Source organism: Sorex fumeus, unplaced genomic scaffold (assembly GCF_029834395.1).
Source record: "Sorex fumeus unplaced genomic scaffold, SorFum_2.1 ptg000045l, whole genome shotgun sequence".
In the NCBI taxonomy this organism is placed as follows: domain Eukaryota; kingdom Metazoa; phylum Chordata; class Mammalia; order Eulipotyphla; family Soricidae; genus Sorex; species Sorex fumeus.
The window spans coordinates 14380364-14404363 of NW_026606102.1; the positions used below are offsets into that span (position 1 = coordinate 14380364).

Sequence of the window (24000 nt, forward strand, 5' to 3'; positions counted from 1 at the left end):
CATGTAGGAGCGATCTTTCCAGCTCCAGCTGTTATCTGACTCAACATATTATCACAGTACCGTGGCCTAAAAGAGAAATGAGCTTAACGAAGAGCTTGCACCATCATGAAAGTACCTGTATGTCACCAAAGCTGTCATCTTACAACGTGCACTTGGCCAATTCTGGACAGTTGCATACTGTATGAAAAGAAAAACCAAACTCTAATATTGTGTTTGATCATTTAGAAAAGGTCCGAAGAGGCTATTTCATATCACTTATAATGGCAAATACTGCACCGCACTGCACTACGCTGTCCTCCCGTTGTACATCAATTTGCTCGAGCAGGCACCAGTAATGTCTCCATTGTGAGACTTGTTACTGCTTTTGGCACATCGAATGTGCCATGGGGAGTTTGCCAGGCTCTGCCGTGCGGGCAGGATACTCGGTAGCTTGCCAGGCTCTCTGAGAGGGACGAATCGAACCTGGGACGGCCGCGTGCAAGGCAAATGCCCTGCCTGCTGTGCTATTGCTCCAGCCCATGTCAAACACATGAAACAAAAGTAATTTTAAAAAAATGGGAAAATGACTCAAATTGAGGTTTATCAACTTTGCAAAATACCAATTACTTCTCATATCTATAGGATAAAAAGTTCTGTGGAAAACAATGCAATAAACAGGGCTTCTGTTTAAAGACAAAATGACTCATTCCTAAATCCACGAACAGAACAGGACATATGGTCTGAAGTAAAAGGCACTGGCACTGTTGTGTGTGGTCCCCACAACAGTGACCAAAAAGGGAAAAGACAACTTCATCAACAGAATAAAAAGCAAACATCAAAAACACAGAACAAAAGGGGGGAAAACGTAACTGATTAATAGCTCTAGCCCCGGGGGAAGGCTACAAAGCAAACTTATAGAAGTGGCAGGAGTTGGAGGGCGGGGGCTGGGCACCGTGGTGGTCGTCAGGGCACAGTAAAGAACACAACATCCACATAACTATAACCATACACCCAAACGCCAAAACAATTTTTTTTAAAAGTAACTAATTCCTTTACTTATTTGAGCCTAGAATGATAAAAAAATAATTTGAACAGAATCCTGAAGATATCTGATATTCTCTATTACTGTGATATATCAGATACTTCAGGAAGTAAATTAGAGATAGGCAGATTGGGGAGGAGGAACACAGTTCATACAGTGTTTGTGTTTGGTGTTAGGACCACACACAGCAGTGCTCAGGGCTTACTCCTGACTCTGTGTTCATAAATCTCTCCTGGTGGGGTGCTGGGGACTGAATTGGAGTCAGCTTCACACAAAGCAAAAACCCTACCCACTGTACCATCTCTCGGCCCCTAGGAACACAGATCAAAGGGCTGAGCACAAGTTTTGCATTGGGAGGCCTGGGGATGTGAACCCCCGCACTGCTCTGAATCAGGAGCAGCCCTTAGCACTGCAAGGTGTTCACCTCCCACTCCAAAAATAAAAAGCAAAATCAAATAGGAGACTGAGAATTTAATAGAACATTTGCCTTATGTGTGTGAAGCTCCCAGTCAGCACACCATCAACATAGGAGAAGCGGGGAAAAAAACCACCCTGGACTGGAGAGAACACGAGAGAAAGGGCTCAGCAGGCCGAGCGCAGGCCCCGCATGCAAGAGAAACCGTGCGGAGCCGGGAGCAGCTCCTGAACGCACCAAAACAAAACAACTGAAAGCCCAACCACCTATGTTAATAATATACACGCACACACGGATCTCGACTTTTATCTCAAAAAGTAGGGCGTTTGCCTTGCACACAGCCGACCCGGTTTCGATTATTCCGCCCCTCTCAGAGAGCCCGGCAAGCTACCAAGAGTATCCCGCACGCACAGCCAGAGCCTGACAAGCTCCTGTGGCATATTCGATATGCCAAAAACAGTAACAAGTCTCACAATGGAGACGTTACTGGTGCCCGCTCAAGCAAATCTATGAACAAGGGGAGGACAGTGCTACAAAATCCAAAAGCTATGGGAATTTGCAAAGACAAAGACACTGTTAAAGAGAGGGGGTCCAGGAGCATCCTGGAAAGGCAGGGGAAGCGTGAGATGAACACAAGAAAACACTGATTCACAGAAGTTAGCTTTGGGGATAGGTGGGTTTTGATAGTTTTCTGTAAACTTTTTCTATATGTATCCCTTTGCTACAATGAACACAAAGTTCTAAAAAGTTTTGCAACCTAAAGCAATAATTTTCTGTAAGAGGAGATTCCCGGATTTTGAAGAGGAACAACAGACATACCAGATCCTGGAGCAGATTGAGTCTTTGAAGGTCCTGAGCGTCCCAGGATGACTTCTCAGATGTCAGGTGGGCGATGATGCCCGCAGCAAAATAGCTGACCTCCAACTCTTTGCTGTGCAGGAAACTGCTGACCAGGGGCACCAACTCCTCATGCCTCACCATCTTGGGAGCGAGCTCTGTGACCTCAGCTACATTGTTCTACAGGTCAGATGGAGCAGAGACGGTCGGGGGCAGGAGCGGAGGGTGTGCGGAGGCTGGCGCTGGCCTCTGCTATTGTTCCAGGGCACTCAGCCCCAGCCTTCTCTCTCACTCTGCCGGAGGCCCACAGCCCCACCTGGGGATGAGGAGGATCACCCCGAGAGCAGATCCCAGAACGAGCACTTACCAAGTGCCAGGCTCTGCACCCTACTAACTCTTTTACCTGCTATATCTCGTTAATCTCAGGGGAAAAAGCACAAAGAAATGTGACATGAAGCAAAACAACTTGTCCGGTTCACATTGCAAACACCCACTGAACTAGAACACAAATCCAAGTATCTCTAGAACAGTTAATACCCCTGGGGCCTGCGGCACGAAGCTGAAGAATAACAAAGAAAGGCAGGTCAGACTTCTTTTTATTTTACGTATTGTGTTAGTTTTCAATGCCGGCTAACAAATTACCACCCAAAAAATGGCTGGAAACCCCCATCTTCCTCTAAGAGTGGGGCGTCCACAGGAGTTCAGGCCCAGCTGGCGAGAGGCCTCACAGAGGTACTGAGACTCAGCTCAGTAGTGAAGAACAGGCCTTACCTGCATGCAGAAAACCCCACTGCACCCCTGCCCTACAGTATAGTTCTGTCTGGGCTCCATTCTCATCTGTCTGGGTTCAAATGCCCAACACCGCATTCCGACCAGAGGGGAATCCAATCCCAACCTCCCTCCCACTGCTGGCAGAGTCACGTCCCTCTGTGGCGTGCAGATGTTCCCAGCCCCTCACCAGGTTGGGCTTTCCACCGCTAGACCACTGACTGCACAGCCCTGGCTTCTTTAAAGCCAGTGAGGAGGCGTCTGTCTAGTATCCGTGTTATCAGTTTCGGAAACAAACTCGACCCACAGAGGTACGGATAAAGTAGATGTACATATGCACAATGAAATACTGCTCAACTATTAAAAAGATGCAATCTGTCATTCACAGCCATATGGATAGACCCAAGCGATACTGTGCTAAGTGAAATAATAAATACGGAGGAAGACTTGTACACGGAATAACAAAACAATGATAAAAACAAAATGGTAGTACTAGAAGGGAAGGTACTACCTTGGGAGATTCAGCAGGAGAGGAAGTCAGGTAAAGGGGTAAACTGGACAATGGGAGACGGAAATCAAAGTTTTTGGGGGGCAGGGAGCACATCTGGTTGTATTCAGGGCTATTTTCGACTCTCCATGAAGGAGGCTGGTGATGCTAAGGACCATGTGGTGCTGGGGACTGAATCCAGGCCTCCCACATGCAAAGTCAGCACGTTGAGCTCTCTCCAGTCTGGAAACTAAACTCCGGACACCAAGAAGTCAAAGTATAGTGCTGTATACCTGAAACCTTTATCTAATGTTACTTCAATTTAAAAAATATTTTTTAAGGTCTAGAGAGACAGCATAGGGGTCAAGGCACTGGTCTTGAATGTGGCTGATCTCAGTTTGATCCTGGAAGAGTACATGGTGCTCTGAGCCCCACCAACAGTGAGCCCTGAGCCTCTGAGTGCCTATGGGGTATGGCCCCCTCACACGCCTACTTAAAAAAAAAGCATATGGCACTATAAAGAAAATTGGTTATTCTGAGATCCATTCCCCTTCCAACAAAAGCTCTTATATTCTCATCAACAGCAGAAACTGCACTGTTCAAGGAAAGTCCTTCTCTCCTTTTCCCCAAGGCTCCTGTCCACTTTTCTAATGGCACAGTTTCAGCATGGCATCTATCAGGCAGCTGCAAACTGCAAACATGGACAGATGGATAAGATCCTGAGCATGACCAAGATGGACGCCAGTGCTGAGTCCCTAGATGTCCCTGCAGGTGTGGCAGAGGCTACTTTTATAGTAGCTTGTTCTAATATTCTATGGGAAAAAATGTGGAGGCAAGGAGATAATGGGGGAAACGTGGGCCTTTCTCAAGGGAAGAAAGACCGGCAACCTTGTCAACTTTCATGATTCTGAGAGGCTCTCAAAAAAAAAAAAAGTGAAAAAAATCACAGGCTGGAGAGAGTACAGGAGAGAAGGTAACTGCAGCCCACGTGGTTCGAACCCCTAAACTGCTGCAGTCTGTCCCGAGTAACCACCAGGAATGATCCCTAAGCCCGGAGTCAGGAATGAGACCTAAGTACCGCCAGGTATGGCCCCAAGACAAACACGGTCGGAGAGATAACAGAGCAGGTCAGGTGCTTGTCCTGCACCTGGCAGACCTGTCTCAATACCTGGCACCCTCTGTGGTTCCCTGGACACTGCCAGGAGTGATCCCTGAGTGCAGAACCAGGAATATGCTATGAGCACCACTGTTTATAGCCAAAACAAGCAAATGAAAACAATGTAAAAGATGTTTAACAGAATTAGGATACTTAGCACTGGACAGGAACATACTTTCAAAGCCCGCTTTTCTGGTCTTGTTTCTCATTGTTTCCTTTCCACTGTCCCCAAATTCTAAATACTCTATTCTACTTCCCCCAATGACTAATTTCTAGGACTGGAGAGAGGGTGTAGTGGTAAAGGTTCTTACCTTGTACGTGTCCAATCTATGTTTGATCCTCAGTACCACACACCGTCCTCTGTGCACCGTCAGAAGTGACCCCTGAGCCCCTCTGCTGCTCACCACCCCGAAATGCAAACCCATAACATTATTGTAACCATGGTATCAGAACTACAATTTTTAAACAATTTTAAAGAATGACCTTGATTAAAGAGGAAGAGGAGAAAAGTGAGCTATCAGAGTCTGCGCCTGTCACATGTGCAAGGACCTGTCACACGCGCAAGGACGCTTCTGTGCCTCAAGCAGTAGGCAGAATGGAGGAACAGTGAGACGAACGGGAACACAGTGCTCAGGCCCCAGGCAAGTCCCAGGAAGGAGTGGCCACAACTATGATCTGGTCAGCTACAGGCATAAAGACAACATGTCTTCACCTCTGACCTAGTTCCTGAAACAGAACTTTAAACCCCTTCACAGTTTCCTGATGGGACCATCACTGTTCTACTGAAACAACTTCTGACAGGTAACTGGATAGCTCCAGGGGAGGGGCTGTCTTCCTGAAAGGCCAAATTCTGACTGGAAGCCTAGAACTTTCATCATCACCCCAACAGGAGAAAGAGGGGTGCACACTCTCATTTACAGCAGCCAGTAAGTATGAAGTACTATACAGTCAGAAGTATGAAGGAGTGAGTCCTGTGGGACTGAGCCCTTTCACTGAAGATTTCCACTGTGCCAGGGAGCAAAGCTAGGTTAGGGCTTATAGCTACAGCCCCAGCCCTAGAGTCCTTTAATTCTGAATAATTAGCATCAGACTTAAATTGAACTGCAGGACATCTGATTGGAGTTGAGAAGTAGTTACTGGAAAACACCCCAGAAGGTCACCTACTTGTGGCTGGAGAATGGGACGCTACAGAAGAACCAAGACCGGCCTTTACCTCTCCCCTGAAAGCACTGAGAAAAGAAGCCCAGAGAGGAAAGCCCAGCTGACCCCCTGCAACTCAGAGAGGAGTCAGGCCACCTTGGGTACTGCCCCTCATCACAAGATCCACAGAAGAAATTCACTGAGCTCAGTTGCTATGAGTAAATACGTTCTAAGTGAATAAAATAGCTGTTTTAAGCTATAATTTGTTCACAAGAGGACTGATATTTAATGATATCAGGATGGTATGATTAAGGTATAAATTGCTTGTAAGTGCTTAGCAAATCATAGGTATTGTCAGTTTTCTTATTTAAAAAAATATCATTAGAATGAACTCAAAATAATCAGCTTACCAAAAGACCAAGAACTTTGCTTCGCACTGATAATTCTGAAAAAGTCTGTCAAAAAAAATAAGCAAGTTACTATATGCTGAAAAAAATTGAACAGCTTACTGTATGATGAAAAAAGAAATTTCCATATAAACTTAATCCTATCTTCCCACCTCCAAGAGTCGGATGAAGATGGGTAACCCCTGATTTTCAATAAAGCTCTTGCAGGCGATGGGAGACTCATCTGTAAGATTCCAAAGTGCTTTCAAAGTAAACAGGAAGGTGATATCATCTACATTTGCAGTGTTTTTTTGTCTTACTATTGATAGAAGTTCCTTAAAAAAACAAACAAAGAAATTATTTTCACTATAAGAAAAGCAGCATTAGAAGATCTTTACAATAAAACCTTAGTAACTTTGTGATCCACCTTGTGTAGCCTGGGGCACCACCGGGCACATCCAATCTTCTAGCCCCCAGTAAAAAAATATTACACAGCTGCTTACTTTGAGTTAAATACAATGATTTTAAACTTTGGTCTTAAAACTCTAAAGGAAGAGCTGCTCTTCAAGCCCATGGACTACGGATCTGCTTGTTTGTCTGTTTCTTTGCTGTTCACCACGGAAAAGCCTGCATTCGCTCTGCAACAGGTACTTCTCTCTTTCTCTCCCCTCCCAAGTAAGTTTCAATAGAAATGATCTTGCTTCACAACAAACAAAAATCAAACTCTCCAGAGGAAACCCAAATACCTCGGAACTGACTTAAGGAAGTTGCTCAACCCAACCAGCAGAGAATTTATCACAAAACTCAAGCTGTAAGACTCCGGGAGGTGGAGCAATCAAAGCCCACAGTCTGCAGCTGCTGGATTTCAATCACCGGCATAAAGTGGCTGAAAACCACTGCTCTAGACAGAGGCTACAGTGAGTGACTTTAGCTAGAGGTGGAGCAGGGGAAGTGAGGCAGACCCCGATGCAGTCACTGGGGTCAGACCTGTATTTGCTACTTCACTTCTTGGACCTTAGAGATGCTACAATAAACGAAACTGAACACTACTCTGACATCTGCCCCTTTGTTCAGAGGAAGAGCAAGAAGGACAGAGAAGCTGAGTAAATTATCTCTCTGAAGTCATATGGTTGGGGACCAGAGTGACAGTACAGTGGGTAGGAGGATACTTGCCTTCCACAAGTGACCTGGGTTCAATCCCTGGAACCCCATGTGACATCCTGTACCCACGAGCAGTGATCCCTGAGCAGAGTCAGGAATAAGTCCTGAGCACTGCCAAATATAGTCCAAAATCCAAAATAATTATAATAAATAACGTATAATAAAAGCCCGTAAGTGCTGAACCTGGTCCATTTTAACGTAAAAGCTGGGCTTTAGGGAGCACCGCCTGAAATGGTTTCCGGCACTACAGTGAACGTTGCTTCTCCCTAGGCTCCTTTCAGTATTTGCTCTATGCCTCTACATCTCTCCCCTCTTGTTATCCAGCAACTTCAGTCTCTTCGGTGCTATGGTCTAGCTGGCGGTGAGTTTTTCCTGCAGGGCTGAGGATGGAGCGCAGGTCTCACCCCTGGGTGGTTTCCAGGCAAGCATTCTACTATTGACTGAGTCACATCCCTGGCCCCTCGTCTCACCACCAAGAACAAACTCTACCTGGATCAAACCACATTTCAAACCCCACCCCTGAATGTGTGAATAGAAAAGACCATGCTGGATAGTTTCAATATCAAAAATACCAACTTTGGAGAGAGTACAGAGGTTAAGATGCTTGTCTGCAGGCAGCTGACCCTGAGGCAGGGAAGGAGGAAAGGGCTGATACACACGCGCACTATTCTGGGGCTCAGAGGAGGAAACTACACCACTTGGGACAAGATGGGCAGAGGTAGAGCTGATTACGCTAGAGGAAATATGAAAGTCAATAAAGAGCGAGACACCTCTAGCTGAACTGTCCCAGACAGGCCTAGCCAACACGGGCCCAGAGCTCTGGAGCTGTAGCCAGATGTGAGAAGACTGAGTGCTCGCCCTGCCGAAGGCCCAGCTCCACTGCCGCCAGAGAAAACCACCTAGCTTCATGACCGAACTCAGAGACACCAGGAAGAATCAGCAGCTGATCATCCCAGTTCCAAAGCCCCTGCAGCGTGTGGCGGCATACGCAGCTGTGCAACACCTTCAAACTCCAGAGCGGAGCCCAGGGGAAACAAGAAAAGGAGATGGGGAAACTGAGCAGCAGCCCACTAAGCTCAATGAGTGGAAACAGGCACACGGACGGCGCAGCTCGCAGCGACAGATCAGCAAATTCTCAGGCCATGACTTCAGCCATCACCTTTACTAGACTTTTGTTAGTGCCAGATAAGGGAGCAGCAGGCGTGGGGGGACACGGGGGAACTAGGGACAGTGGCAGAGGGAAGGGCACACTGGGGTGGAACACCGAATCTGTGAAACAACCACTGTGAACAACTCTGTAAAGCAGTGTTTAAATAAAGGTTTATTCAAGACAAAAATAAATAAATAAAAGTGAAAATAATTCCTGCTTGGTTTCACTAATGTGAGATTGGAGCAATCTGACTGGCAAAAACCAAAATCAGCTCCTAGGCGTGGCAGAGACTCTGCTGTTTCTGAAGGCAGATGGCACTGGGACTTTGATGGGGGCTGGTGAGTATCACACATACACGGTGAGCAGCTAAAACTCTGACAATCCAATAAAGATCAATGATAAGAATAACAACAGAGTGGGGAAAAAACAATTCTCTAACATACAAATAAATCCTTTAAGGGGTCAGAGAGATAGTGCAGTGGGCAAAATACCTGCCTTGCATGTGGTCAAACTGGGCTCAAGTCCCAGAGCCACTAGGAGTGATCTCTGAACACCTCCAGATATGACCCCAAACTGAATCCATTTTTATTTAAGCGATCCAAAGAAGTTTTGTGTTTTAAATTTTACTTAGAGAAATGTGAAGGAGAAGAAAGAGAAAGTGAGATTCGTGTTCAGAAAAAGAACATGGGCAGGCATGAGAACATGGCAGGTAAAGGCTTGCCTTGTACACAGCTGATTCAGGTTCTGTCCCCAGCACCCCATATGGTCCTCAGCTCACCAGGAGTGATTCCTGGGCATAGACAACTCCTGCATTATCTCTCTGACCCCTAAATTTAAGTTTAAAGAAAAGTAATGGTTGGAGAGACAGCTCAAAAGGCACAAACTGCAAGCAGAGGATTTGGCTGAACTCCATGGGTACCTCAAGCATCTCTGGAAATGATCCTCTCAGCAACCAGCCAGGAATGGCCCAGAAGCACTGCTACAGTATGTGGTCCCCAAATAAAGGTTATAAGTGACAACTTACCCTGACTGTCAAGAAAAGCTCTTCTTTAAGTTCTGAGATTTGCACAGGTGAGAGCTGTAAGCAAACAGAAGGACAAAAATGGAAATAAATACTGAGGAAGAAAGAAAGAGAAGGAAAAAAGAGCGAGGAGGGGCAGAGAGGGAGAGAAAGGAGAGGAGAGAGGGGAGGGGAGGGGAGGGGAGGGAATCGGAGGGAGTGCTTGCCGTTAGCAGTTCTGTACCTGCAGAGCAATAACGGAGATGATGCTCACTGCCATTGTTTGCATCTTGGGGTTTTCACTTTTACAGAGCCATTTCATAACAAATTTGGCAGCATCTAACCTGAAAAGCATTATTGTTCTCACAATAAAGTTTACGAGACAGTACACGAGGAGAGAAGAATCTTGTCTGTTTCTCTGCTTGCTTATTTCTCCCTGGAGAAGCCTGCGTTCTCTCTTGAACACATTTCCCCTCTTTCTCTCCTCTCATATCTTTCTAAGCAAGTTTTGTTCAATAAAAACTACACTGTCTCACTAATAAATAAGGATTTGAGCAAAATGCAAGGATTCGAAGAAAGATGGGCAGTTCTCAGAAGGTACATTCCGTTTCTACCATGACTGGTCTGGAAAAGAGAAGGAAAGTCATTTGCCACCTGAGCTGTAGACAGTGCTAACCTCCTGCCAAGAACCTTAATAGGGCAATATTACTCAGCTCCGACTGTCCTGCAGGCATGAAGAAAACATGGAAATATGTTGGAGGATGAGGAACAGTGCTGGGTGCTACTCCCGGCTCAGTGCTTGGCATAGTCCCTCTGCTGTTTGGGGAAGCATGCAGTGCCCAGGATCAAACCCAAGGCTTCCACTGCAAAGCATGCGCTTGCTCTTAGAGCTATTCCCCCAGGCTACATTTTTTTAAAAAAAAATGAGGACCACTGTCCATAGTTTTTAAAGTCAACTCCCATGGGGGTGTCACCTCCAGTGGTGCTCAGGATTTGTTCCTGGCTCTGTGCTCAGAGATCACCCCTGATGGGGTTCAGGGAACCTATGGGACGCCAGGGATGTACCAGGGTCGGCTAGGTACAAGGCAAATGCGCTACCTGCTACGCTATTGCTCTGGCCCGGGTCATCTCCCATTTTAAGGACACAGTCTAGGGGCCTGAGGCACAGCAGCCAAGGTGCTTACTTCAAACTCTGGCACTGCCAGTACCCAGAGCACTGCTAATTCCTTAGGACAGAGCCAGAAGTAAGTCCTTAGCACAGTTGACTGAGGCCCCAAAACAATACAAAGGGCATGTCTGATTTAGATTTGAATGGGTGAGATGTAGTTCAGGGGGAATACACACAACTCCAGTTTGATCCCCAGAACCACAGACAGTCCCGGGATATAGCCAGCAGGTATCCCTGAGCACAGAGCCAGAGTAAGCCCTGAGCATCACTGGTTGTAACCAGAAACCAAAACAAACCAAAAATTGAACAAAATAAATTGACTTTGAGAAAAACCTCCAGAGCCCAATCACAACCATGCTCACAGCTGATCTTCATAGGTTTGGGATGAGCCTCACCCATGAGAATGACTCTGCTAAAAAACTCAGGGTTGGGTTTTTTTTTTTTTTTTTTTGCGCTTTCTGGGCCACACCTGGCGATGCTCAGGGGTTACTCCTGGCTCATGCACTTAGGAATTACTCCTGGCAGTGCTCAGGGGACCATATAGGATGCTGGAATCTAACCCGGGTCGGCTGTGTGCAAGGCAAGTGCCCTACCTGCTGTGCTATCGCTCCAGGCCCCAAAAGGTATGCAGGTTTTGTGACCGAAATCTCCAGGCTCTCACAAAGTCAGGAATGGGCAATCTCCCCTCATCTCCCTGTTTTTCCAGGAGCCTAGCAGTCAGGCCCACAAACTGCCTCTGGCGCCATATAAGCTCATTAACGGCCATGATCCAGAGACTCACAAATAAATCTCGGAAGAGAGCAAAAAGCTGCAGAGATAGCTCTGAACCCCAGAGTCACCATCCAGGTAAAAATTTAACTACAGCTGTATTGACCTATTTAAAATTTCAGAATTCTTGAAGCAATTCTACACGACTGATATACCAAGAGTAACCTACCACGTTTGATGCGATGTAAAACAGAAGGCAACTGATCTTTATCAAAAAAAAAATATATATATATATAGGTTAGCACACAAGGCTTAACCTGCAACATAATCTCTTATACATGGGCTTAATGGTTCCAGGGTGAGATACAATATTCTTCACACACTTTCCCCTTAAGAAACTTTTTTGGACCATTTTTAGTGCATTATTCCTAACAAGCAATACAAAATAAATTATTTAGGACCTGCTTTTGAGGCAGGCTTGGGTGGTGGTGGGAAAATTCGAAATAATGGTGGTGGGAAGGTGTAATGGTGGTGGGACTGGTGTTAGAATATTGAATGTAGTAGATTATTCTGAACAACTTTATAAAAATAAAATAAAATTTACAAAAAATCAATTGGTGTTGCGTGGCTTCACCCACACGTCAGCACTCCAAACCACATTCTTCCCGAGAGCCTGTGCTCAACTGCTTTGCTGTTTGCAGCTTCTGAACACAGATCTAGACTGCATTACAAAGGCATCAAGAGGACCCTCTCTAAAGTATAAAATAATTGTTTGTAAATATCATGCAATAAGAGCTGCTAATATTAAGAAGAACCCATACTTATAAGGTAGGCACCGCAGAGAGCTCTTTATAAACGCTATCTTAAGAGTCACTGTTTTGGAGGGGCTGTACCAGGAGGTGGCTGGGTGTGGAGAAGGACAAACAAGTGGTACTGGGCATGGAAGCCAGGCTTCCCACATGCAGGGCAAGCCCAGCCCTCTCCACTAGCTCCTCAGACCCAGGAGACATTCTTTTTTAAATGCTGAGACTTATTTACAAAAAATAACAGAAAGTTTATACCTTGAGTCCAAGAAATCTGTCTCTGAATTCCATGTTCTCAGAATCCACCTGCCCTGATGACTTTTGGGAATGACATCTGCGAGCGGGCACTTCTGATCATCTGCCAGGGATGAGGAACCACAGAACCTTCTCCCCCGTCATCTTGCTCTCACCTTAATTAGGCCCTCAACTAAGCTAAACACCAAAGTCAACCATGCTCAGAGTAACACTTGGCAACAACTCAAAATTGGATGACCAAGTTTTAGACTCACCTGTCAAATGGAACATCCACAAGAATCGTGGAATTGGTTAAGGAGAGAAGACAATTCTTCTGCAGCTTTTAGAAAATAAAGAAAAATCACTTTGAGCAAATGTATGTACTTCATTCCGACTAAAGGGTTCTATGCACCTGAAGTTACTATGCACCAACTTTTCCGACAGAGAGCACGTACTGTTGCAGGTGCTCTCCAAGTTCCTGGCTTAAACAAATCATATTCACCTGGCCTAACATACTACAGTCCCATCCTGTCCTTTTCGCTTTATCTTGTTTTTGATTTGACATTTAGGCCAGACCCAGCAGGGCTCACGGTCACTCCTGGTGGGCACAGGCGAACAACCATACGAGGTGCTGAGGATTGCTGAGGCCAGGGTGCAAGGCAGGCACACTACCTGCTGTTGTTTCCTCTGCGTCCCAATCGTCTTGCTTCCCTGAACAGGACCCAAGTTCAGGACAGTATGCCTAATCTGACAGTCCAGGCGAACTGTCTAAATCCTGCCTGATGCAAGTATCAAATAAAAAGTAAGCTGTTGTAAAAATTTAAATGCATTATCTCCTACACAAGATAGCTAATTTTATAAATCTCAAAATAATATATAAACTAAAAAAATAAAACCTGGCCAAGCTATTGAATGATAAATGCCTTTGTCATATCTTACTGTTTTGTTTTTTGACCACACCTGGCTGTGCTCAGGGCTTATTCCTGATTCTGCCCTCAAGGATCACTCCTGATGGGTTCGGGGGACCATGTGGGGTGTCAGGGATTGAACCCAGGTTGGCTGCAAGCAAGGCAAGTGCCCTACCTGCTATACTGTCTCGCTGGCTCCATGTCCTACTACTCTGACAGCTTCCACATTCTCACGACTGGTGTTGGTATGTGGGTGGGAGATGGCTCAAGGCTGAAGCTCCTGCCTTGCAAGCTGGAAGCCGTGAGTCTGGTTCTCAGGTGGCACCCCTTGTCCAAACATGATCCAGGCAACTCCACAGAACTTGCCAATAGCAAAGTGATTTCCGCTGCACCACAGCCACGCATGTGCAAGCACTTCAGCTAAAGGAACACCAGCCCAACAATAAAACCAAACATGTGTGACTGACCAGTCGGCATAACATCAACAGGGGAGGGAAGGAGAATAAAAACAAGGATTTGGAGGGAGTCAACTGGACAACGGCCGGAATGGTGAGGCCTCCTAGGAAAGGTCTCGGAAGAGGCCAGCTCCGCACGAGTCAGCCGGTATAGGAGGCAGGGATAGCAACTAAACTGGGCAGGAACTTAACGAGTGCAAGGCTCCACGAGAGCCTTCACAGGGTTACCAAGACAAGGGTTCCAGACGTCCTACAGGGGCAGTTGCTGTTCAGCTTAACTGAAGACAACCAATCTTCAATTAGGACTGAATTAGGCAATTGGGACTGAATTAGGAAGGATTTTTCCACTTAACAAAAGAAAGAGAAAGAAAACAATTGTTTTTGTATTTTTTTTTGTTGCTTTAGTGTACTTTTGGGGAGAGAGGGCACACTTGGCAGCACTCAAGTGAGTTTCTGACAATCAAGACTGGACCTCCCAATGAATGCATTCGGCCCTCTGAGCTCTCCCTCTCTCTGGCCCCAAGAATGCTCAGGAGGCACAGCCCCTTTCCAGTAGTTTACTGCAAATTGGGCTGGCACGCAATGCAAGGGTCAAGACTAGGTGCTGCTCAGGCCCAGAGCTGGGGGCTACCCAGACCACCCTTGAGATGCTAGGAAGGGTTTCTGTGTTTTATTTTTTTAAAAAAACTGTTTCTCCTTCCCTTCCTTTTGCTGCTACAGTGACTGCTGGTTGCAGAGTCCACACCCTGAACATCTGGTTGGGGTGATCCTACACCCACCCAGTGATTGTCAGGGACCATCCACCGAGTTGGGGTGCTTGAGTAGGTGCTCATTTAGCTGTGCTTTTCAAATTCAGGTGGGGCTTTGCAAATTCTGAACTGCAGTGGAGTTCAGTGGAGGCTGAGCGCCAACTGGCCACCATGCTCTCACACACTTTTAGGGACATGCTTTCACACATCTGGCTGTGAGATCAAATATTGGGGATCAAATGCTACTCGCACTGTGAGTCACCTGACGCATGAGCAACACAAAGGCTCAAACTCGGGACTCATGATTGCAAGGCAGGCACATCTAGCCATGAAGTCATCTCCTGAGTCTCCAAACATAATGTTTAGTGAGGAAAGACCATTTTATGCATTTCCTCTCTTGCTGCATTAAAAAAATTAACTCTCTTAATTACTGATTTCAATCGGATTTAGTAAAAGCAAAAACCTACAAAGCCATCATCATTAATCAAGATAAAGCACATCTCTATCACTCGATACATTTTCATTGTGCTCCCTCCTCTAGTCAATCCTGATTTTGACAACTCCAAGCCCAAAAAAATTCTAGAGGGCCAGAGAGAGCTCAATAGGCTGAGCACATCTGCATACAAAAAGCCAAGATTGATCTCCAGCACTGCACGGTCCCCTGAGCACAGAGCCAATCCAGGGTGTGGCCCAAGGATGAAAAGAAATTCATTTTTTCCTAAGGTCACATATAAATTAAAGCAAATTACACACTCTTTGAACATGAATTTTCTTACTCAGCATTTTTCTGAGATTTTTCCATATTCTAGGTATTAGTATTTTTCTTTTATCATCAAATAGTGGTTTATCTAATGAATATACCACTATTTATCAAATCACCTGTTGCTGAATAATTGGAAATTTGTCCATTTTGGAGAGGGAGGAGACCATGAATAAAGATAATATAGAAGTCAGAAAATAGCTCAAAGGACTGGAGCACATACTAGTCATGTGGGAGGCCCAAGTTCAATTCTCAGGACTGCATGGTTCTCTGAGCATCACTGGGAGTGACTGAGCAGAGCAGGAATCAGTCCCCTACATTGCCAGGCATCACTCACCCCCATAAAAAAAAGCTCCTATAAACATTCATGGCTGAGTCCCATGTGGATGCATTTTTCTTTGGTAATTCCTAAGAGTGTTATGATTGGGCAAAGTAAGGAAGTATACTTAACTTTGAAAGGAACTATCAGATGCATGCTTGGTTGAAGCATTCTCAAGATTAATATACAAGAATTTCAGTTACTCCACTCTTGTTAACACTTCAGACTGTCATCCTGGATTTATTTTGGGGGGGGGGTTAAGGGGTGTCTGGGGAACCACACAGCTCCAGGGATTGAACCCAGGCCTCCCACATGCCTTTTTCAGTTTTGGTGGGGACAAGGGTTCAAGCCATTCCTGAGGTCCTCAGGGCTTGTTTCAGGCTCCGCACTCAGAGATCAATCCTGGAGGTACACAAGAGATCACACATGGAACTGAACCAGGAAGAGCGTGTGCAAGGCAAGTGCCTTAACCCAGGTACTATCTTTCTGGCCAATCAAATATTTTGCCTTTTAAAAAGCTTGATTTAGGGACCAGAGAAACAGTATAGCAAATAGGGCACTTTCCTTGCATGCCGCCAACTGGGGTTTGCTCTCTGGCATACCACATGGTTCCCCAAGCCCCGCCAGGAGTGGGTTCCTGAGCACAGAACCAGGAGTCAGCCCTAAGCATCACTATTTGCAGCTCAAACATTAAAAAAAATATTTTTAATTGATTTATTTGCAGCCTTAGAGATAGTACATGGGGAAAGAGTTTGCTTTGAATATGGATGACCTGACCTCGGTTTCGTCCTGGCACTCCAGAGTCCGCTACACCCGGCTGGAGTGATCCCGGAGCACAAAGTCAGGAGTAAGTTCTGAGCAAAGCCAGGTGTGGCTCCGAAATAGAAATAAAGCTCAATTTGTTTTGTGTTACTAAGTTTATAAAGGTCTTTACATTTTGGACAAAAGTCCTACGTCACATATACAAACTCTAAAGATGCGAATTCTGTCAGGACAGCATGCTAATAAGCAGGTATCTGAGTAACTATGAAACGTGAGATTTAAAGTTAAGCCTAACTTACACTGGAGGGATGGGTGCTGGAACATTCTATGACTGAAATGCAATCATGAACAGTTTTGCAACGCTCTATCTCACAGTGATTCAATACAAATAAGTAAATACAGTCTAATTGTTTTGACCGCGTTTGTAAGGTATAGTAAACATGAATTTTTTTTTGATATCTCTCCCCCCTCTCCTGTTATACTTCTTAGGATAAAAAACATCAAAATAATCTATATTTTCATCTATTTGTTCTAAAGTCAAAAGCACAGACAAGTATTCCATTCAAATTACCTGCTGGTAATGGGGGAAATTTTTCAGAGCCTTCAAAAGCAGAGAAATGGTTTCTGTCAAAAGACGAACAGGCATGCCCCGAGACAGGCCCTGGCGGGTGAGGTTGAGAGCGCAAGCACTGGCAGTGAACTGCACTGTCAAATCCATTGGGTGGTTCCTCATGCCTACGGCCACGAGCTGAAGATGAAGGCACTGTTAGCACTACCATGACATCAGCATGCTTTATACAATCTTAACACGTTGGCTGGCAAAGACATTAAAGTGCAAAACATTCCGTTCAAATGTAGCTTTAACATTAAATTGTGATTTTAGGCAAATTAATTCCCTTCTGTGGACCTCAGTTCCCTCGTATGTGATTCCATAATCATTTGTTGAGCCTCACTCTGTATAAAGGCCCTGTGGTAAATACTGCAGCAGACACTAACGTAGGTCATTTATATCTTATTTCTTAGCATAAAACCTGGAGGGGGAAAAGCCTTGAGAACGAAAGACAGGAGGGAGACATCAAAACATGAAACTGGAAAAGGCATGGTAAGCAGAGGACAGATAAAGTGCTGCTCAGGGACCCAGGGAAGAAGATGCTTTCTGGGGTGGCATCAAAAGGGTTGGTTGAGAGAGGCATGCAGGCTGCGTCTCACCAGTATTTACAAAGACTGGCATCCGGGAGGTATGATACGCAAAAACTCAACATGGAGAAAAGAATGGAACGAATTTACCAACAGAAAGGGAAAAGCTTGAAAGCATCAGAACATCATATTCAAAGAAGATAATGAGACTGAGCTTCGCACATGCAAGTTCAATCCCCATAGCACCAAGCTGGGAGTAGCTCCAGGGAAAAGAGGGGCCAAGAGGTCTGGTCAAAGGTTGGAAGCTTGCCACAAGAGTGTCTGGGGTACGAAGAAGGGCAGTTAGGATAGAGAATGACCGGGGTGAAAGCCTCTCACTGTCACTGTCCTCCCGTTGTTCATCGACTTGCTCGAGCGGGCCCAGTAATGTCTCCATCATGAGACTTGTTACTGTGTTTGGCATATCGAATACGTCACGGGTAGCTTGCCAGGCTTTTGCCGTGCGGGCGAGATACTCTTGGTAGCTTGCAGGGCTCTTTGAGAGGGGCAGAGGAACTGAACTCAGATTGGCCATGTTGGTTGCATGCAAAGCAAACGCCCTACCCGCTGTGGTACTGCTCCAGACCGGGGTGAAAGCAAAGGGGGTGGGGAGGGAGGGAGAGAGAAAGAGACAGAGAGAGACAGACAGAGATGAGAGAGAGGGACAGAGCAACAGAGATAGACCTGCCATAGAGGCAGGTGGGGGGGGGAGGGGGAGAACTTGGGATATTGGTGGAGGAAAATGTACACTGGTTAAGGAGGAATGGGTGTTGGAATATTGATCACTTGATTTCCCATTAATCATTGATTTGCTCAAGCAGACGCCAGTCAGTAACGTCTCTATTTGTCCCTGTCACGTGCTAGTGTATTCGAATGCCTAACAACCCGAATCGGACGATTACACTTGAATAGATGTGGCTCACTGCCGGCAGTTTCTATCTTCGTTGTCTATGCACCAACATCCAATTATGATGAAAGAGAAATTCAGAAGTTCTACATGGAGCTGGAGAAGTTCTATAAAAAAGACCACACCTTCTACAAGATCATTGTCGGTGATTTTAATGCCAAGATAGGACTGAGAAGATCAGCTGAAGAACTCCACATCGGGACCCATGGCCTAGAATGGAACGAACAGGGTCAGAGATTGTCTGAGTTCATCATGTCGACCAAGACCATCCATGGTAACTCACAGTTCCAGAAGGCCAAATCTAAACGTTGGACATGGGAGTCTCGCAGCTGGTGATTACACAACAAAATTGACCACATCATATTCAATCGATGGTTTTGCCTGACCCATGTCACTGTTGTCCCAAAATTCCAAACAAGATCAGACCACCATCTCCTTCATGCAAAATTCTACTTCACAGAGCGGGGAGAAAGAACTGCAAAGTTTAAGAAGAGAACTTCCAGAACGACCACCAACTGGGAGCTCTTTGGCACTATTGCTGCAACATGGGAAGATGCTATCATTGACAACATTGACAAGGGATACGATCAACTGGTTCAGCATCTCCACGATTGTGCGAGGAACACCAAGAGAGAGAGATCACTTGATCACTTGACATCCCGTTACTATCGATTTGCTCGAGCGGGCACAAGTAACGTCTCCATTTCTGTCGCGTGCTAATGTAGCCCAATGGCACCTGCTCATTCTAGGAACACAAAGAGCCTCAAACCGATCGTTCAGGGTCTTGACGAAGAAGTCTGACCATCTCATAGGTGGGCGGCCACGCAATCTTTTGATGTCTCGTGAAATCCAGTTGGTAATGGCTCTAGTCCAACGGTAGTCTCCAAATCTCATTACGTGTCCAGCCAATCTCATTTTCTTTTTTTTTTTTAAATAATTTATTTATTTATTGAATCACTGTGGGAAAAGTTACAAAGCTTTCAGGTTTAGGTCTCAGTCATGCAAATATCAAACACCTTTCCCTTTACCAATACTTATTTTTTACCACGAAGAACCCAAATAAAACCCCACCCCCCACCCCTCCCAATGCCTGCGAGGCAGATGAATTCTAGTTGACACTCTATCTGCTTTGATTAGATTCATTGTTTCAATAAAAGATGCACCACTATTATTTAGAGTTTACCCCCTCCCCCCAAATCAGACATGCTGAAAAAGCATTGTGAAGTGATTCACTTTCTACAGCTGGGTTCAAGAATTAAATGTTGGTTTTGGATTTCCGCTACTTTGTTAATTAACCCTGGAAGTATTTCTACTGAGAGTCAGATAATTAAGAGATTGGTTTCTGTGCTCTGGAGTCGTGGCCGTGCTGGAGAGCCGCTCGTGGGGGACAACTGGTGACCTCGGTAGGTCGTGAAGGATGGACCGGAACGCCCCCCTTCCCATGAGGTTTTTGTTGCCCCCGCACCCCCAGCTCATACCTGCTGTCCACAAGGCTCTCGTACGGCCGCCATCTTTCTTTCCAGAGGGAGGAGGGCGGAAGGGAGCAACACCCTTTCCCCTCCAGGCAGACATGATGGCCTGGATTAACGCATAGTCCATTCACTTTTCTGCTCCAAGCTGCTGGGTTTTGCATTAAGTCCTTGTGCTTCTGGGGCTGTGGCCGTGCTGGAGAGCCGCTCATGGGGCTTGGTAGGGCGTGAAGGACGGACCAGAACGCCCCCCTTCCCATGCCTTCTCATTTTTAACGCCTTGGCGAACGAGACAGCATCCCTGATTCTTGGCCGTCGAAGAAGGTCGGAACTCCAGATTCTTTCTCTCATTTGAATGAAGTGTGATACTCCAAGCAGAGCTCTTTTGATTCCTCTTTAAGAGACCCGAAGAGCGTTCTCATCCTGCTTTCATAGGGTCCAGGTCTCTGAGGCGTAAGTTAATGCAGGAAGAATGGTGGAATCAAAGAGATGTGCCCGGAGCCAGAGGTTCTTTGTCCTTTTAAGCTATTTCTTTGACATTCTTGAAGGCGTTCCAAGCCGCTCTCTTCCTCTTGTGCAACTCAGGTGCCAGGTCATTTGTCATGTTGACTTCTCGACCTAGGTACACATAACTGTTGCATTCGGAGATGGTTGTTCCGTTGAGAGCAAATGGAGCATCAGGAACGAGGTTGTTTCTCATAAACATTGTCTTCGTTAGATTCAGCTGTAGTCCAACCTTTCCACACTCACAGTCAAAGTTGGCCAGCATTTGTGTCACTTGGCTGATGTTCGGTGTTATAAGAATGATGTCATCAGCGAAGCAGAAGTGGTGTAGTTGCCGACCGTCTATCTTCACTCCCATTCTTTCCCATTCCAGTTGTCGCATGACATTCTTGAGGGTGGCACTGAAGAGTTTCGGTGAAATGGTATCACCCTGCTGAATCTCTTGCCTTCTTGTTGGTTTGGCAAGAGAAAGATAGCCACAAAAAAAAAAAAAGCCTGTCTTCGAAAACTCTTGAGCTTACTCACCAACGTGGTTTGGCGCATGCCTCAGGCAATCGAAAGTGAACGTCCGAGCTTGCAAAGCAGTGCAGAGATGTGATCAAGGAAGACCTCAAAGAGAGAAGAGTAGAAGTGCTGGTAGAAGCGGCAGAAGCCGGAAAAACATTCGTAATGCCTGCTTGTCCTTCACCAACTACAAGACCAAGATGACTGCCCTCCAAAGTCCTGATGGATTTATCACATCTTCCAGAAGGGCAATGGAGAAGATTATCCATGACTTCCACTCAGATCTCTTTGATAGCCATGTCCACCTGCTGACATACCAAATTCCACAGGATGGATATGTCGTTCCCAACATTCTCTCTTCCAAAATCTGACCTGCCATTTCGTCGGTAAAGAAACGAACAGTGTCTGGACCAGACAAGGTCAGACCTGAACACCTGAAGAACCTGCCATCAGCACTCATCAATACGCTGGCTCGGCTCTTCCCATGCTACCTGTCTGAATGCAAGGTTCTGTCCCAATGACAAACCAGCAGGACTGTACTATTGTACAAGAAGGGAGACATCCACGACATTGGCAACTATCACCCGATCTGCCTGTTGCCTGTCGTCTACAAGCTGTTCACTCGAGTCATCCTGAATAGGATTGGCAGAACACTAGATGAAGGGCAACCATGCGAGCAAGCCGGGTTCCACAAAGGATTCAGCACGATTGACCATATCCACATGATAACCAAGCTCATTGAGGTTTCTCGGGAGTTCAAGATGCCGTTCTGTCTAACGTTCATTGATTTAAAGAAGGCCAGTTGGAATATTATATGACTGAAACCCAATCATGAACAACTCTGTAACCATGTATCTCAAGGTGATTCGATTAAAAAGTAAATTAATGGGGGGAAAAAAGCTGGGAGTAGATCAAGTACAGCAAGAAGGACCCCCCAGAACAGAAAGAAAATAAAGCTTTGCATCGGAAAGGTCTGGGACTGTGTGGTTCCCAAGCAGCAGGCTCCACGAACCATGCTATACTAGCAAGTCATCCAACTTACTTCACAGTCAACTGAGATGCACTGCACCCTCGTTACTGAGTGGCTTGTTTGTCTTTCAGAGCCAAGGATCAAACCAGGACCTCACACAAACAAGGTCTGGGTTCTATCATTGATCTACACAGCCTGAACCAGCACTTTTAAAGAGAACTTTTAAAGAAAAGTTCCTCACTGTGACAGCTACAGGAACCCATGAAACACTAGCACCAACTGCGAGTGTTACAGAAAATTACTTTTCAGAGCTGGAGAGACAGTACAAGGAGTAAAGAGCTTGTCTTGCTTGGAGCCAAACTGGGTTTGATCTCCAGCACCATAGAAGGTGACCTGAACCCCCGCAAGACTGATCCCTGAGCACAGAGCCAGGAGTAAGCCTGAGCACTGCCAGATGTGGCCCCAAAACTGGAAAAAAAAAAACAAAAAAAGAAGACTTTTTCTATATTCATACAGATCACTAATTACTAAATATAGTACTTTCTATAGACTATTTACATTATTCTTGGGAGTTTGTCACATAGATAAAATATGCAAACTGAAAAATGTAGAAATAAATCATTTTTCAAAAATCACAGAATTTTAGATTTGTAACAAGATTAAGAACGTATAATACAAGTTTTTTCCCTACAAGAAACAAATGTCTAATCTTTTCTTTATACAATATTGCTTAAATCATACATAAACCTAATCTTTCATAAGAGAAACTGCCACATCAAGGGTTCCCCTAGCGGTGTTTGGGTTTCCCAGGAGTCCTTCCCAACATTGCCCAACTGAGTTTAACGCTCGGACATGGGGCTGCACAGGCTCAGTGGAGGCACAGCAGGCCGGCCAGGAGGTGCTGGGGCCTCCCAGTGGGCACAGCACAAACGAAGCATGCGTCCCTGACTGCTGTATTTTCTCCGTGGTTAGGAGTCTTCAACCCTGGAATAGGCCCGGCAAGCCTGGAGGGCTGTGCAGTCCTGCGGATGCAACGCAGAGCCCATGTGTGCTACCACTTGAGCCACAGCAGCTTAATAATACAAATAATTCCAGTTTTCTCTCCTAACCAATTAATGCTTTCATTTAAAGCAGGGCTGGAGAGGTCTGGAGAGATAGTATAGGGGGTAGGGGGCTTGAGTACAGGGAGTAGGGCACTTGCCACGCACACAGTTAAACTGGGTTTGATCCCTGGCACCCCAAATGGTCCTGTGAATACCACCAGGATTGATCCTTGAGCACAGAGCCAGAATAAACCCCTGAACACTGTCAGGTATGTCCACATCTGTCACCGTCCCCCTACAAAAAAAAAAAAAAAGCTGGGGAGACAGCTCAACAGAATGCGGTGCATGCCTGCATGCAGAAGTCCTGGGTTGATTCTCAGCATTCCATAATTCCCGAAACTAAATAAACAAAATTTTATCCATAAACCAAAGCAAACTTTGGCCCAATTGATAAACTTTCCTTTATTCACGAAATACTTCTAGTTCTAACACCTTCAATTTTTGTTTTTATGTTCTGTTCTTGTTGGAAGATTGTTGTCTTCTTTCAGAAAACCAGATGCTATTTTTTAGGGTTTTTAACAACTCCATGGAAGAGTGAATTCTGGCTTATAGACTAATCTCTCTTTTAGAGAACAGTTCTACTCTCCTCAGACCAAACTGCAGAAACTGGATGCTTCAGATCGATTCCACATAGTGCTGAAAACAAAAAGAATCTGGCAGTTAACAAAACAGGTTTCCTTCCTCTGAGAGGCACTTCAACTCACTCTAGAATAAGAAATGCAAGTTGCTGTACTCAAAGGTTTTGGTGAATAACTTTAACTGATCTACTTAAGCAGTAATAAAAGCTACTGTTCATAGGTGCAGTTACCTTTAAAACAGCAGGCATAGTGACTTGTGTTGCAAATGTCTCTGTGAAGAGCTTGTAGAGGGCCTCCTTAACGAAACATGACCTATTCCTATACTGGCTCAGGGCTTCGGAAATCTGATTCACATTGGTTCCCCCAGCAACCTGAAAGACAAAGATATTACCAAGTTTTCAC

The 24000-nt window shown here is 45.5% G+C and overlaps 1 protein-coding gene across 1 annotated transcript in view; it reads right to left on the reverse strand.

The window, feature by feature from the left end:
* Positions 1 to 24000, reverse strand: part of ZYG11A (zyg-11 family member A, cell cycle regulator) — a 47735-nt gene that overhangs the window by 977 nt on the left and 22758 nt on the right. Inside the window, exons 4-12 of the mRNA XM_056122218.1 lie at positions 23829 to 23969; positions 16959 to 17135; positions 12710 to 12774; positions 9766 to 9865; positions 9546 to 9599; positions 6384 to 6545; positions 6235 to 6279; positions 2256 to 2453; positions 116 to 177 (exon numbers count right to left, since the gene is read on the reverse strand). Of these exons, the coding sequence (XP_055978193.1) occupies positions 116 to 177; positions 2256 to 2453; positions 6235 to 6279; positions 6384 to 6545; positions 9546 to 9599; positions 9766 to 9865; positions 12710 to 12774; positions 16959 to 17135; positions 23829 to 23969 (1004 nt within the window). The remainder of the gene's footprint in view (positions 1 to 115; positions 178 to 2255; positions 2454 to 6234; positions 6280 to 6383; positions 6546 to 9545; positions 9600 to 9765; positions 9866 to 12709; positions 12775 to 16958; positions 17136 to 23828; positions 23970 to 24000) is intronic.